Source organism: Lissotriton helveticus, chromosome 5_1 (assembly GCF_964261635.1).
Source record: "Lissotriton helveticus chromosome 5_1, aLisHel1.1, whole genome shotgun sequence".
In the NCBI taxonomy this organism is placed as follows: domain Eukaryota; kingdom Metazoa; phylum Chordata; class Amphibia; order Caudata; family Salamandridae; genus Lissotriton; species Lissotriton helveticus.
In genome coordinates this window covers 819,248,776-819,262,474 of record NC_136065.1, presented here as the reverse complement: position 1 = coordinate 819,262,474, position 13,699 = coordinate 819,248,776, and the positions used below count along the sequence as shown (strand labels likewise).

Genomic DNA, 13,699 nt, shown 5'->3' with positions numbered 1-13,699 from the left:
CTATATGTATAACTAGAAGAGGCACTGGAAGGAAGAGGGCATAGAAGAGGCAATAAGGAGCAATGGAGAAGCAAAACCTCAGAACCAGTTTACATGCGTTGAAATGGAGCGAAAATCAATGCAGTACGCAGCCAGAAAACCATCCAGGCAAATGGCAGTGGAGAAACAGCAAAGCGTCCATAGGAAATGAGACCCAAGGGGATCAATTGGTGCTTCACAGAGGAATATACGTAAAGGACAGGAAGGTGTTGTACATTGCACAAAAAACACCACAAAATGGCCGCCGCTATGCAGTATCAGCCTCAGTAAAATTCATGAAGAGAGCTGCGGTGGCAAAAGTCATGAAGGCAAAGCAGGAGCATAATGGCTGGGCACAACAACATACCTTGTCAAAAAGTGACCATATTGTGAAGCAGGAGAACAACAGGCTGTTGAGGCGGCAAAGGTGAAAGAAAAAATGGGACGCGAGCTCGGCGGCACAAAATGGCGGCCGCTCGCGTCCCACAGCAGCCGAGGGAGACTTAGCGGCAAACTAGGTGAAAATGTCAGTTAAAAGAGCCGCCGCATCGCGAATCACACGGGGACCATGTTCCGCCGTGCAGGGATGCCACTTGCTGGTCTCCGCCTGCGAGGAAAACAGTAGAAAAACAGCTGCAAACCCCGCGTCCTCACAGAGCTCACGGAGGCAACGCCATATCACGCCGGCGCGTAAGCCACGCCCCCCTATATTGTATTTCTAAACAACCGTTTTTCTGCTCATTAGCGCCAAGAGACCGGTTGGTGAACGTGCGCTCTTAGAAATACCCATGTAACATTAACATTAACATAACAGATGATTAGCGCCACCATATAGTAGATTGTTCTAAGTATGGTGTTGATAATTAGGTGCCGGTTCTGAGTACCGGAAAGCACCAGCTCAAATTAAGCACTGCTGTTATGACTCTTTCAGACGTTTTTGTTCCTTTAGTTTCATCCGAGCTTTGTGAAATTCATTTGAGAATTGCTACTGCATGACGAAATATCTATTGCTGAACTGCCATGGCTATTTTAATGGTTTAATTATACATATTGCTCTGCAATGTGCACTTTTAAGGTTCAAATGGGCCATATTAAAGTTGTTTTTGGAATAAACAAAATATTTAAGTTGTAAGGGCTTTTTTAATTGCCTGGATATTTAATTCACACCATGTCCTTCCTGTGGGTGCCTCGGAATAATTGAATGAAACTCTGGTCAGACCATGCAATTATTAATTGATTCATTTTTTGTAATCTCCTAAAGTACAGCATGCATTATAAAGGCTTCAGTGTGATCTGTAGTATTAGAACAATATATGAATGTACTTTTATGGAACAATCTAGAAAAGTGATGAATTTTATTATTTTTTATTCGTAAGAAAGGAGAGACAATTTGGGTATTTCCAATTTAACCTTAAACCAGTATATCATTTATTATTTAAATGTAAGTTATACAAATATATACCTACTAATATGTGGATAATATTCTAGCACAGAGTTTGCGGGTAAGGTTGCAGGGTTAAGGGTCGGAGTAATGGGCCAAACATAGGGTGCTATGGGTAAGGGGTTAAGGATATGAGTAAGGGCTTAATGTTAATGGACAAGAAGTTAAGTGTAAGGCAAAGAGGTTACAGGTAAGAGGTAGAGGTAATGGCTGGGTCAGGTGTTATGTGTAATGGGTTGTGCTCAGGAGGGTAATGGGAATGGTGATGCGCAAAGTGTTAAGGTAGTGAGGGTAAGGAGTTAGGGATGGGGTAAAATATATGGCAGTAAAGGCTTAAGGGTAAGGGCCTAGGATAATGCAATAATGGGGTAAGATGTTAACCTTAATATATAGCATTAGGGTAAGTGATAAGGGGTTAAGAGGAAGGGGTTAGGAATAAAGGGTTAAAGAGAAGGGGTATGGGGTAAGAGTAAGGGGGTGTATGTAAGGGGTTAAGGGTAAGGATAAGAGTGTAACACACTGGTGCAAAGCACAACTGGTGTTATATTCGTAGAAACATTCGAGTACTTTATAGTATTCAATCTTTTTCATGCAGTTCCTTGAGTATTCTTGAAATCCTTTATACATCCATAAAAATATATTAGTTTTAAAATTAGGAAGCAGTTTTTGTTACCAGGTTATTTAGTCTTAAATGCTTAATAGCTAAATTCAAGCTGTATTTTGCAGTTGGTGGGCCTAATGCCTTTGTGATATTAATATTATGGCCAAGGTGATGACACATGAAAATCATGGCACTATTAGTTCAATTACCATTGTTTATAATCAGAAAATCAGTTCTTTACTGCCAACATCTCGATCACCTCCTCGAGAGAGTATTTGCAAATGCATCACTTCTTCATGCAAATATTGCCAGGAAGGTTCAAAGGTTTCTTGAGTATACTCTGTTGAAAAGGAAATGGGTGGTCATCATTATTGTTGGGGACATATATTGAGTAAATTCATTGTGTTTTCACACTCTCTCTGTGATGAGTACATTGATGATCTTCACCAGCATCAGATGTCGGTGTGGGAGCATTTATTTTATAAGCCTGCAATCGATTAACCTTTATCGAGAAGCTGGTAATCTAGGGCTAGATTTATGAGTGGCTGGCGACAAATGACTGGTTGGAAATTGTGACCTACAAACTAATAGGCTCATTTGTAAAATTCTGAACTGTAGTGTGTGTCAATCCAATGTACCTCAGGAATATTAATGAGGTAGGTGGCAAGTTGTGGCTCACTGCGATTGAAGGCCGTGATACAGATGGTGGCCGGAAGGGAGACCGCCATGTCTGTGATCCTTTTAAACAAAGAATTATTTTTGTTTTTAAATGCAATCTATTTTCCTTAATGTAGCTGGGTCTACATGTAACATTCAATATTTTTTTGTTTGTTTTTGCCTGTTTGAGAGTGGTCAGTGGTCAGTGTGAGTTGCCTATTCCATTCACAAAGGAGAAGGAGTTACAAGACGATCCCTTCCTTCAAATGCATTACCACTTCCTTTCGGGTGTCGGTAAAACGTAAATGTTTTGTGGCTGGATTTTGGTTGCAAAATAGTGATAATTATGATGCAGATTTGGCATTAGAAAGGAACCCCTACAATATTCCTCGTCCAGATACCGAATTGTAATACACTCGAGATCCCTTGTTAGGAGTCAGGAAAACTTTTAAGTTTTCTAGAATGGGATTAATACAAAGATTTTTTTTAACAGTCGCAAATGCAGAATTGTAAAGCTTCTATTCAATAAAATGATTAGTACTTCTGACTCTAAGTACAATATAGCCCAGTAAATAATTACTAATCCTTGATTGCTATAGTAACCTTTTAATAGGGATCCTGCACAAAAAAGTATGATGGCAGACTAAACTAAATCAAAACCAAAGTGCATATATTATGTTCAAAGTGGTGCTTGGGCTTTTTTTCATTCATTTTGTTGATAATATGCAATTTAAATGATACCTCATGCTCCCATGTATTCCTTCTATTATGACTATAACTATATCTATAACTTAGTTGCAGATTGGGTTATTTGAGCCTATCTTCAGAATTAAACATAAACTGTTGACTAATTCCTGTTTCAGTTCATATGATTTCATAGACACGAAGAGGACCTTTACATCAAATCATTGTGCATATTATTGGCACATAAGAAAGCAGAGCACGTTTCTATCTCAAGTGCAATGCAAAATTAATGTACATAATTATAGAGCTAACATTTTAGAAACTAATTTGCTAGTAACATGCGAAATGAGGCAAAAGGCTCAGGAAACAGGAAACAGTAAAGGGACATTTTATCAAGACTATATACAACTTTTTCCATAGTAGTCATTGATATATTTCTTAAAACCGTACATCACATTAACCATTTTCAATATTTGGTATTTCAAAATTAATATAGTTCTTGACCAGTCGGTTCGAACTTAAGTTTCCATTACAGATCAGTTAGCAGTTATCAGTAAACAGGAAGAAATTAGCATCATTTTAATTGTCTGGTACTGGCTTTTCCCTTAGAAGCAATTTACACTAGTGAAAAGCGATTGGCTCACATCTGGCAACTTGATATTATCTACTGCAAGGGTATAGGTACAAATTCACAAAAAAACTGCATGTAAGAGAGATACACCTATCGATTTTTTTAAATAGTTCTTTTTGGGCATTCCCTCATTCCCGACAACATTATTTTCAACAATACTATTGTCAATGTACCTCAATTTATTAAAGCAATAGATTACTGTGCACTTGCCCAATCACAAACCGACAGGGAATTAACACCTCCTTTTTTCTCCACCTAGAAAATATTTTTTCAAAGAAATATCATCCTCTCCACCCCTTCCACATCCGTTTTGTAATCCTTTCAACCCCCCTTTGCACACCTACTGTAACCTTTTTTGAAACTAAAAATTGGCTATAATTCAAAAGAATGAATTCATACATTTATGACAAGCATGAATGGGCCTTGCAATTGACTTTATTTTGCCCTAGATCACCATTCACTACTAGGACCTCAGGGCAGGAACAGGACCAGGCTGCAAACCTAAATGCCATATTTGCAGTTTTCGCCCTACCCTTTAAGTATTGCAAAGCAGAGATGATCCTCCCACGTCTCTGCCATACATTGCTTTCAAGGAGCCACTTAGATATGGTGATGTGAGATTGCTTCTGTACCCAAGAACATAGCAGGCACTATATTTCTGAGGGAGACGTGGACAACCTTAAAGAGATGCAAGTTAGAGGCCTGACTTGGCTCCAAGAGTCAAAGCACAAGCTCAGTCAGCAAACTATGTAATTCAGGCAACAAATGTCACGAAAACAATGATAAATATTTGAAAATGAAAACAATATTTTGAACATTTTAAAGAACATTTGATTATATCGCTGACTCGAGTGACATTTATTGCAAGTATTATTTTATTAAACATGAAACATTGAAGAACACATACCCATGCCCAAAGTGTGTCAGTTTGTCTTGTTCTCTATTTATATAGCTAATATTGTTGTCAAATGTAAAGCTCAAGTAAGTGAGGGTTTTTCTATAGCAGAGGCCTTGTACTAAAACACTTCAATGTGCTGTCAAAATTGAGGGCTAAGGAAAATGATCCAAACTAAAGTAAAGCAATAAGCCTTGGATTGCACAATTTGGTCACACTGGGACGTGACCTAAGGATTACATTTTGTGTAGTTTAAAGACAGTAGGGTTACATCAGTCTTTCTTTCCTTTAAAACCAAAGTTCAGTGCTTTGTGGTCAGTTATTCAGTTATTGTTATTCAATTTGTTTCAGTGCATGGAGTTTAGTAAATACACTTATCTCAGCTTAATTCAAACTGACACTATAAACACATATAGATGTGCGGTCTAAAGGTTTGAGGCTTTTGTATATGGAATCTAGTGATGGTCAAACACAGTGTCAGAATATGCCTGGCTGAAATCATACTGCACTCCATACGTGTCTCTTTGAAGGGCTGTAACCTAAGGAGCAAACTCTATACATGCCCAATAAACCTCTTTGTTTTTAACTAATATGTTTTAAATGAGGTTATTAAGGTGTTGAGCCTCTTCTAAAATCATTCTTTTTTTCAAGTCAGTGAGCCAGCAGTAACATTCATGGACAACTGATGCTTAAGGGCATGATGAGCATTTTCCTGCCATCATTAGGGAGGAGAGCCCAACGAGCTAGCTATTAGATGTTGGTGATGTTTCAGCCTAGATTGTTTTATATCTTTAAATGCAGGATTGGAGCTAGTAAAAGAGATTATAAACACAAAAAGAGAGAGGGTTTTTTTGGGGTTACTCCCGATCTACCTGGGGTATAAGTACCGAAACAAAGAAAGGAGTGATCCGGCTGATATAAAATATCTACGAGATGAGAAGGTAACTGTCAAAAAAAGGAAAAACTACCTTTTTTAAAAGACCCCTCACTCACCAACCTAGTTGGTGACATGCTTCATCATTGGGATCCCACCCGAGTAGCCGAATGCCACTAGGGTGTGCTTCAACACCTGATTACAGTGGATCAGGATTCTTCACAACAGTGTTGGAAGTGAGTGAAAAGGTGAGGTTTTCAATTTTTTTTAATTATTTAACTCCCTAAAAGTTTATTATGGAGCAATAAGATAACGTTTAAAAACAAGTGGGGGACACCAATTTCGGATTAAATTGACCTAAGGTGTCTCCGTCTAAAAAAGTGATTGTGGTGGTCTAAGGTGTCTCTGTCTAAAAAAGTGATCATGGTGGTCTACATGTTTCTACCTGTGCATGAGACTATCAGATTTTCATCAGGACCTAGTGCTTTTGACCCGAGCGGTATGCACACTGTAAGGGGACCCGTGTAGAACGCACTTCCAGGTTGTTTGCAGGTGGCATGATTTGGCGTAAGTGTGACTAGAGCCAGCACCGTTCCCTACGGTGTCCATGAGGCACAACAAAGATAGTTCATAATTGTTCCTTTCACAGAAGGCTGGAAGGTTGCCACACTGTGAGTATACGGTGTGGGTCGTAACTGACCCATAGTTGGGTGCACCTTAGAGTGTGCATACCGCTCGCGTCAAAAGCACCAGGTCCTGATGAAAACCTGGTAGTATCATGCACAGGGGTCTTTTAAAAAAGGACGTTTTTCCTTTTTATGATGTTATCTTCTCATCTCGTAGATATTTTATATCAGCGGGATTACTCCTTTCTTTGTTTCGGTGCTAGGAAAAGAGAGCCATGCACATGCCCTGATCTAGAAAGCTCTCGCACTGGAGGGACAAGGACAAACGGTAACATCACAGTGATGGGTGAGGCTAGGTTAAGCAGTGATCACTAGGTTTGTTTTTTAGCCTTTACTTCTGTGGTGGCGGGGGGGTGGGAGGGAGGTGTCAGCTGAACTCCTTTCAAGCAAAGGGAGCAGATTGATGAGTGGAAGGAAGGAGTGGTGGCTCAGCTAAGGAATCCTCCAGTATCAGCCACTGTATGATTAAACATTCTAAAGCTAAGGGGCAGGCTGCAGAAAGAGTCGACCATTCTGACTTTCGGTTTTTATTGATTCAGGGGCATTAAAGAGCAAGCACATTGTCTTGTATGCTGTGGAGTAGCTCTTCATATTTCCCCAGCTCAATCGACTCTAGTGTGTGGTTTCATAATAACTTTATTTACTTTTAAAAATGTAGCCACTGAATGGATTAGTACCTTTCATGCACCACTAGTTCTGCCAAAGTAAACCACCCCTGACTTCAGTAACAACAGCCACCACCAGTTGACTGGTGTTTAATTGTTGCAGCAGTCCCACACTTTAAATGAAAAACATGCACTAATTTTTCAGCTGTGCTGTCGTCGGCGTAGCTCACGATCTTGATGTTGAATGCAACTAGGTCTTGCAGCACACACAGGGTTTGCTCCTCATGTTACAGAGCTTCAAGGAGACCTAGATGATCTGGAGAATGGCTTTAGACATGTTCTGTTTTCCACTGTTTAATCTTCACCCTGTTCCAAAATATGAAGGTGGGATTATCTCCTCTGATCCACCCCAGTTAGTATACCCATGTCTATACCGAAGTCACCTGAAGGAGCACACAAACATATATAAGCCCCACAAGGCCCATGCATGTCAATTATTATATTTGTATTTGCACTCCTAAGATAGTCATGAGAATGTAAATTTGCACTTTGCCACTCATATATGTTTTGATCAGTAGAATACTGTACAATGATGTAGCCAAAGGATATTTCTGTCACATGCCAACATTATAGGTTCACCTGACACGACCCTGCATCTGTGCATCTTAGGGGACAGGGGGCAGTTTTATTGCATTGGTCAGGGAAAGAGGGATGCACAGAAATGTATGCCTGTTAAATAGCCATAAAAAATTACATAGAGATCAGATAGGTTGCTATAATATAAGCTAAGCCCACACAGTACATTTCTCACCCATGCAAAACAGTTTTGTAAATTGAAGTGTACACAGAATTAGCCTAATTTCCGATCCATTGTAGCACTGATTGAAAAACCCTTTTGCAATTCTACCCCATTGAGTGCCAGGGCCGGCTTTAGCGCTGGTGGCGCCCAGTGCAACAATGCAATTTGCGATTCCTTAAATGCATTCACAAAACAGGGAATCGCTTTTTCCCATTCGCAAACAGGCCAATTCTGAAAATCGACCCATTTGCGAACAGGAAATGGGCTTGATACCCCCAAGTCTCTATAACCACTTTCTCAGATGCATTGAATTAGTTAAAAAACGCCACTCATACCAGTAAAGGATGTCAGAGCACTTTGCATCACACACACATTACATAGAGACAATCGATCATAAGTATGTAAATGTATGTAAATCAGTGTACAGGAAATGTTACATAAGCCAAAGGGCTAAAAGTGTATCACATGTCATCCATACTGGTAGGCAGTATAGTTTAGGAGTGCTTGGTGTGGAGAAGCACAAACTCAAAGTCGAAAAAGAAACAGCATAGTTGGGAGTTTTATTTAATAATAAGAATCAATTTCTACCTAATTAACCCTTTTTGCAACATTAATCAATGCTCTAATGTATACTTTGCAGTGTGTATGCAGTTCTATGATGAACGTTAATAGCTTACTGTTTTATATTAGGTTGTTAAGTTATAAATTGCAAGTAATAAAAGGATGTCTCTTTTAAAAGCATTAACCTGCTGATTTATTTACATTATATGCACTCTGTAATCTACATGGTACACATTCTTTGAAGCAGGCATATTAACCCTCTGCACTACATTCAAATAAGTCAAAACATCAACTATACAAACACATCTCTCTCCAGGAAGAAGATTAATCTCAGGAGTTATCTTGACATTTATGTGAAGCCCGGTACTTGCCAGAGGAAATAAACGCGGCAGCAGGTGCTTTAAAAACATAATAAACTTGTAAACACAGCACCCCCGGTAAGCCAGCACTCTGTGCAGTGGCACCGGTCGCACCGCCCTACAGCCGGCCCTGTTGAGTGCAAATTGAATGTGAAGACTGATTGTGAATTCCCAGTCACCACATTAACCCCAATTGCAGTTAGGCCAGTAACCCTATATCCAGTGCAAATGAGAAGCCAGGTGCACATTGTACTTGACATTGGAGTTCGCGTCCATGATTTGTAGTGGGTAACACCTTTCACAAACCGTTGGTAAAGTTGTAGTGTGATTTTGTTTTGCCCCTTCTGAGGAAATCACACACAAATTTAGCAAAATCCTTGGTCCTTGAAAATGAACTGGAAAATAAAGTGCCAATTGAGCATCGAACAATCATCACGCTTTAAGCATGAATAATTAGATGTTCAATTTGCCTCGGTGATGTAACATTAGGCAGTGGTGTAAATAAACTTGAGGGGCTCCCCTGCAAAGTATGTGGAGGGGCCCCCTCCAAGCTCAATCAGGAGATCTCCGGCCGAATTACTGTACTAAGGGAGCCCCCTGGAGCTTGGGGTCCCCCATCACTGAGGGGCCTGCCGGGGCCAGTGTTACACCCCTGACATTAGGTGTTTCGAAAGTATCTAGCTTCCCAAAGTCAACCCATCACAGTGTTGGACTGGCCTTTCAGACACTCTGGCACAGTCCGATTAGCCAGCATGAAGGGGACATTTTGTGGGAAGGTCTTTGGACATAAAAAACAGCCCCAATACTGGCCATTTCAAGCCTGGGCAACAGGCCAGTCCCCGGTCCCTCCCCTCAAAACCATCACCTTCCTGTTCTTAGACATAAACCTAAAATTGTGGAAAAGCCACCATGCTCTCAGATGTTTCATGAACGTAGGATGCAGGTTTAATGTGTGCATATTCAGAATCCATGAACATTGATCTGAATTTTTTAACACCATATGATGCCTTTTAAGCACATAGGTACACAAATGTGCTGTGTGTCAGGCACATCATGTTGCGCAATAAAAAGAAACTCAGGTGACTTTTGTGAAATGCTTTTGTCTTGTGAACATGAAAGTGAAAAAAGATAGTTAAATTAAGTTATATGACAAAAATGCAAACTCAAGTGTGGGTAGTGCATGGACTCCCCTCTAGTAAAGCTAGTCCGAATACCTATCTACCAAACTGCAATTTTCTAATGCCCAACATACAAACTTTGTACAAAAATGACATAAGCATTTGATATTGCTTACAGAAATTAGAATCAGTTGTTTTTACATCTGCGCTTGTGATTTATGTAAATATTTACACTTTTCTTTTCACTTTCAGTTAGCAACATGGGACTCTTCAAGGGGCTTGAACGGGAGTCTGCAGGAGACGCAGCTAAACAACGATTTGCAAGGACTGACACTCAAAGTAGTGACTGTAATGGTATGGTCATGATTTATTTTATTTTATGTCTCGTCATGTCTTATTTATGTGTATGTTCATTAAATGGATTCATTTTAGGTCTAGATGAAATTTTTAACCTCCACCCTTGAACTTTCTACTTTGCCCAGATGGTGAGGTTTTCTGAGTATATTAGTTAAGTACAGAAGGTTTTTTTGCAAAAGGCATAAGAGAACAAGGGGCCCACTTAAACATCTCTACTCAACCAGATGGTCTTTTTAGCTGCTTGAGAGACAAGAGGAAGGAAGCAATCACAAATTTAGTTCAATACAGTGTAACCAATCTAGTCACACAATAATCTACTCAACAACTAAATCTGAGATTAGTAAGGTTTCATTTTAAATTCAGAAAAGATTGAAATGAATACATCTTTACATCACAGTATAGAATACCGAAAAAACATAATGAATCCAAACCTCCTAAACAGATTTACCCTATATAACAAGAAGCATGCAACCAATTCTGTTATGACGATGCAAGTAATCAGGAACAAGAACTGGGTATTAAATTGTATCAAATGATTCTGAAAGGTAAGCTTGTGCACGCTATATCTCTCCCTACACTACCTTAAAAGAGACAACCCTAAACTAAGAAGTATTGAATAAGAATGAAAATTTTAAAGGTATCAGCTGTCAGAGTCTTCAGCAGAATTTTTTTTAACCAAGGGTCAAGAAGCATGAAGCTACTCCCAGCAGCAGCAGAAGTCTGTACCTCATGAAATCATAAGATGTCTCTCTGACCCTCACTACATTACAGCAAAATACATTAGTTGCACTCAAGGTAAGTCATGTGTTCGTCTCCAGTAACGTTCCACAATTCGAGCACAAATTGGTTACTGACAACACCTTTCCCACATCGAGAAGTTGCTACCTCATTCATCCATGGCTATTCTTCTCCTCCTCCATGAGAATTCGCCTCCTTGCTTATTACTGAGATTCTCCTTGCCAAGATCCACATTTTCATACCTTGCTATCTAGCTAAAAGAAAAACCCTCCAGCTAAAAAGGTTTTGTCCGCACCTGCAGTAGAAACAATATTACAAGCAAATACACTCTACATTGAACGTTAAATATGAATTACTTATTAGACTTCAAACATGAGATTGTACTGAAACTGTTCTTGAGGCCCAAGAATTATCATAACCTAATAGTGCGTAGGATTACAAATATGTGCACATTTCTACGTACATAGCAAATGCAACTTCTTAATGCATGAACAAATTGCAAGGGGTTAATAAAATTTAATTTCACATACATCAACATGACTATATATATATCTTGTTACAGGTATAAATACTTAAACATTTGTCTACATGTTCTCTTTATTTCATCAGTTTCACAATGACACACATCTAAACATTAACTTCTCCTAAAATATAAATATGTAAATGTTACAAAAACCTTTATTAGTTTAATTTCTATGCACACAGTTTGTCTCTTAAGTTTTTACGTAGAGTACTTTAAATGTACAATACCCATCTTTTCTTAGTAACATTAATCACACAGAATATATTTGAGTGCAGAGTATGCATGATTATGAAGCACTCTTACAGTATCTTAGAATAGGATCAAAGTTACACTGCTCCAGTACCCCCTCTGATGGTGTATCAATCCATCGCATAATCTCTTACTTTTATATTTTGATCTCATCAAATGAACCAATCTAAACCCTTGTTGCGGCAATTGCCTTTTATCTGAATTCGTCCAAACGTTTCATTCAATGGCAATAATCACTCTGCTTCTTCTCCATCACTATATCTTCTCTTTTACAGGATAGTCCTTTCTTTGCCATATATCTCTTGTACACTTCCACTGGCAATATCACAACCACAGCATAAAGAGCAATGATCAATAGAGGCTTCAAGATGGATCTACAAATACTACTTCCCAAATTTGCAAACTATCCACCTATAGCAATAAATCTGTTTCCAACTGAATCCCAAACACCTGTGGTTGCCAATCCACTCAATTCCATTTGTATGTCAGTAATATTCTCTCTATATTTCTGTAAATCCTTACTGGCATCCTGGATATAAGTACAACATTGTTGAACCTTCAACATCATTTGCAAGCATAATACCTAAAGCAAGCCGATTCTGCAAAACTATAGCCCTAATAGCAGCCATTTCAGTATTTACAAGCAATAGAGCTCCTGCAGTATTATTGGGTACCTTACCAACTACAGTAGTTAACTTTCTAATCTTAATGTCATTCACCCCTATATTTGGTATTCTAGCACCAATAATAGCTCCCACAATTTCTGCAGCACTAGCTCCTTGGTTGGACCTAGAATTTTCTTTCTAAACTGGATGATCAAAATGTTCTAAATGATAGATCTTTGGAAATGCTACTCCTAGATAACATGTGAGCTGCCATTTATTAGGCAATCTGAAATAAGCATTCTTCTCACAAACAAAATAAACTCCAGGAATCACAGGATCACCCCCGTCCAAAAATAACTTCCAAGATCCTCTGATCTCAAAGGTGTGATTGCATTCATTCTTCCCTAGAAAGTATAATATTAAATGTTATCATCCGGTATGCACAGCTTTCCTTGGGGTTGCCATTCTAACGGTAATGTTCCAGAGTTCCCTGTTGCCTGATGATCTTTTTCTTCTTGTGACCAAATGGGAAAATGTGTCTCTTTAGTTGCATTAGTCTTTACAACTCTATACCTACCTTATACTTGATTTAAGAATTTCTTTTCAGTGTCTGTAAGAACAGAGATTACATTTTGTCTATGTGCATAAGCAGTGTCTTTAATTTTAACCAGGGAAAAATATGTCCTGGCAGTTTCAGTAATCTGAGCATATGAATGTCTTTTCAAGAGTTTGAATAAAAGATAAATATAAAAGATAAATATAAAACAACTAAATCTTAATTAGAATCGTAGTACTGGAAATTACCCTTTCAATAGAAAAGACTCAGCAGTAAAAGTGATACCATAAAAACAGGTGTATGTGACGGTAAGTAATGCCTTCAGCTACTGAGGCAGGTTACTAGGTACAAGCATAGCAATATCTGGCTTTTATAGTATCGGAATACTCATAAAGCAACCTAGTGTAAGCGTTTAATGTGTCATCTCCTCTAGATAAATCTGCCTGTATATACTGCTCTCTTATTGAGTATATATATCTCCATCTATTTTGTGTGATGATTTCTGCTAAGGCGTATGTTGCTCTTCTACAGCGCTAGTGGAATCTGAATTTAATTCTACAAGCAGTATGATTAGGCTCAATACTATACTTTTCATTAATGCACCCATTATGTACCCACATTTATGATTAGGTTTATTAGTTTCCATGCTATTTAGACTCAGACCAAGTGGATAGAGAAGTAGCAGTAACAGAAACTTTTGTGCCGGTCTCTACCAAAGCAAACAAAAAGTCAGTCTTTATCT

At 38.7% G+C, this 13,699-nt stretch overlaps 1 protein-coding gene across 1 annotated transcript in view; it reads left to right on the top strand.

The window, feature by feature from the left end:
* The window catches only part of GRID1 (glutamate ionotropic receptor delta type subunit 1), a 2,290,275-nt gene that overhangs the window by 1,891,060 nt on the left and 385,516 nt on the right, over nt 1-13,699 (top strand). Inside the window, exon 9 of the mRNA XM_078641098.1 lies at nt 10,182-10,283. Coding sequence (XP_078497224.1) covers nt 10,182-10,283 — 102 coding nt within the window. The remainder of the gene's footprint in view (nt 1-10,181; nt 10,284-13,699) is intronic.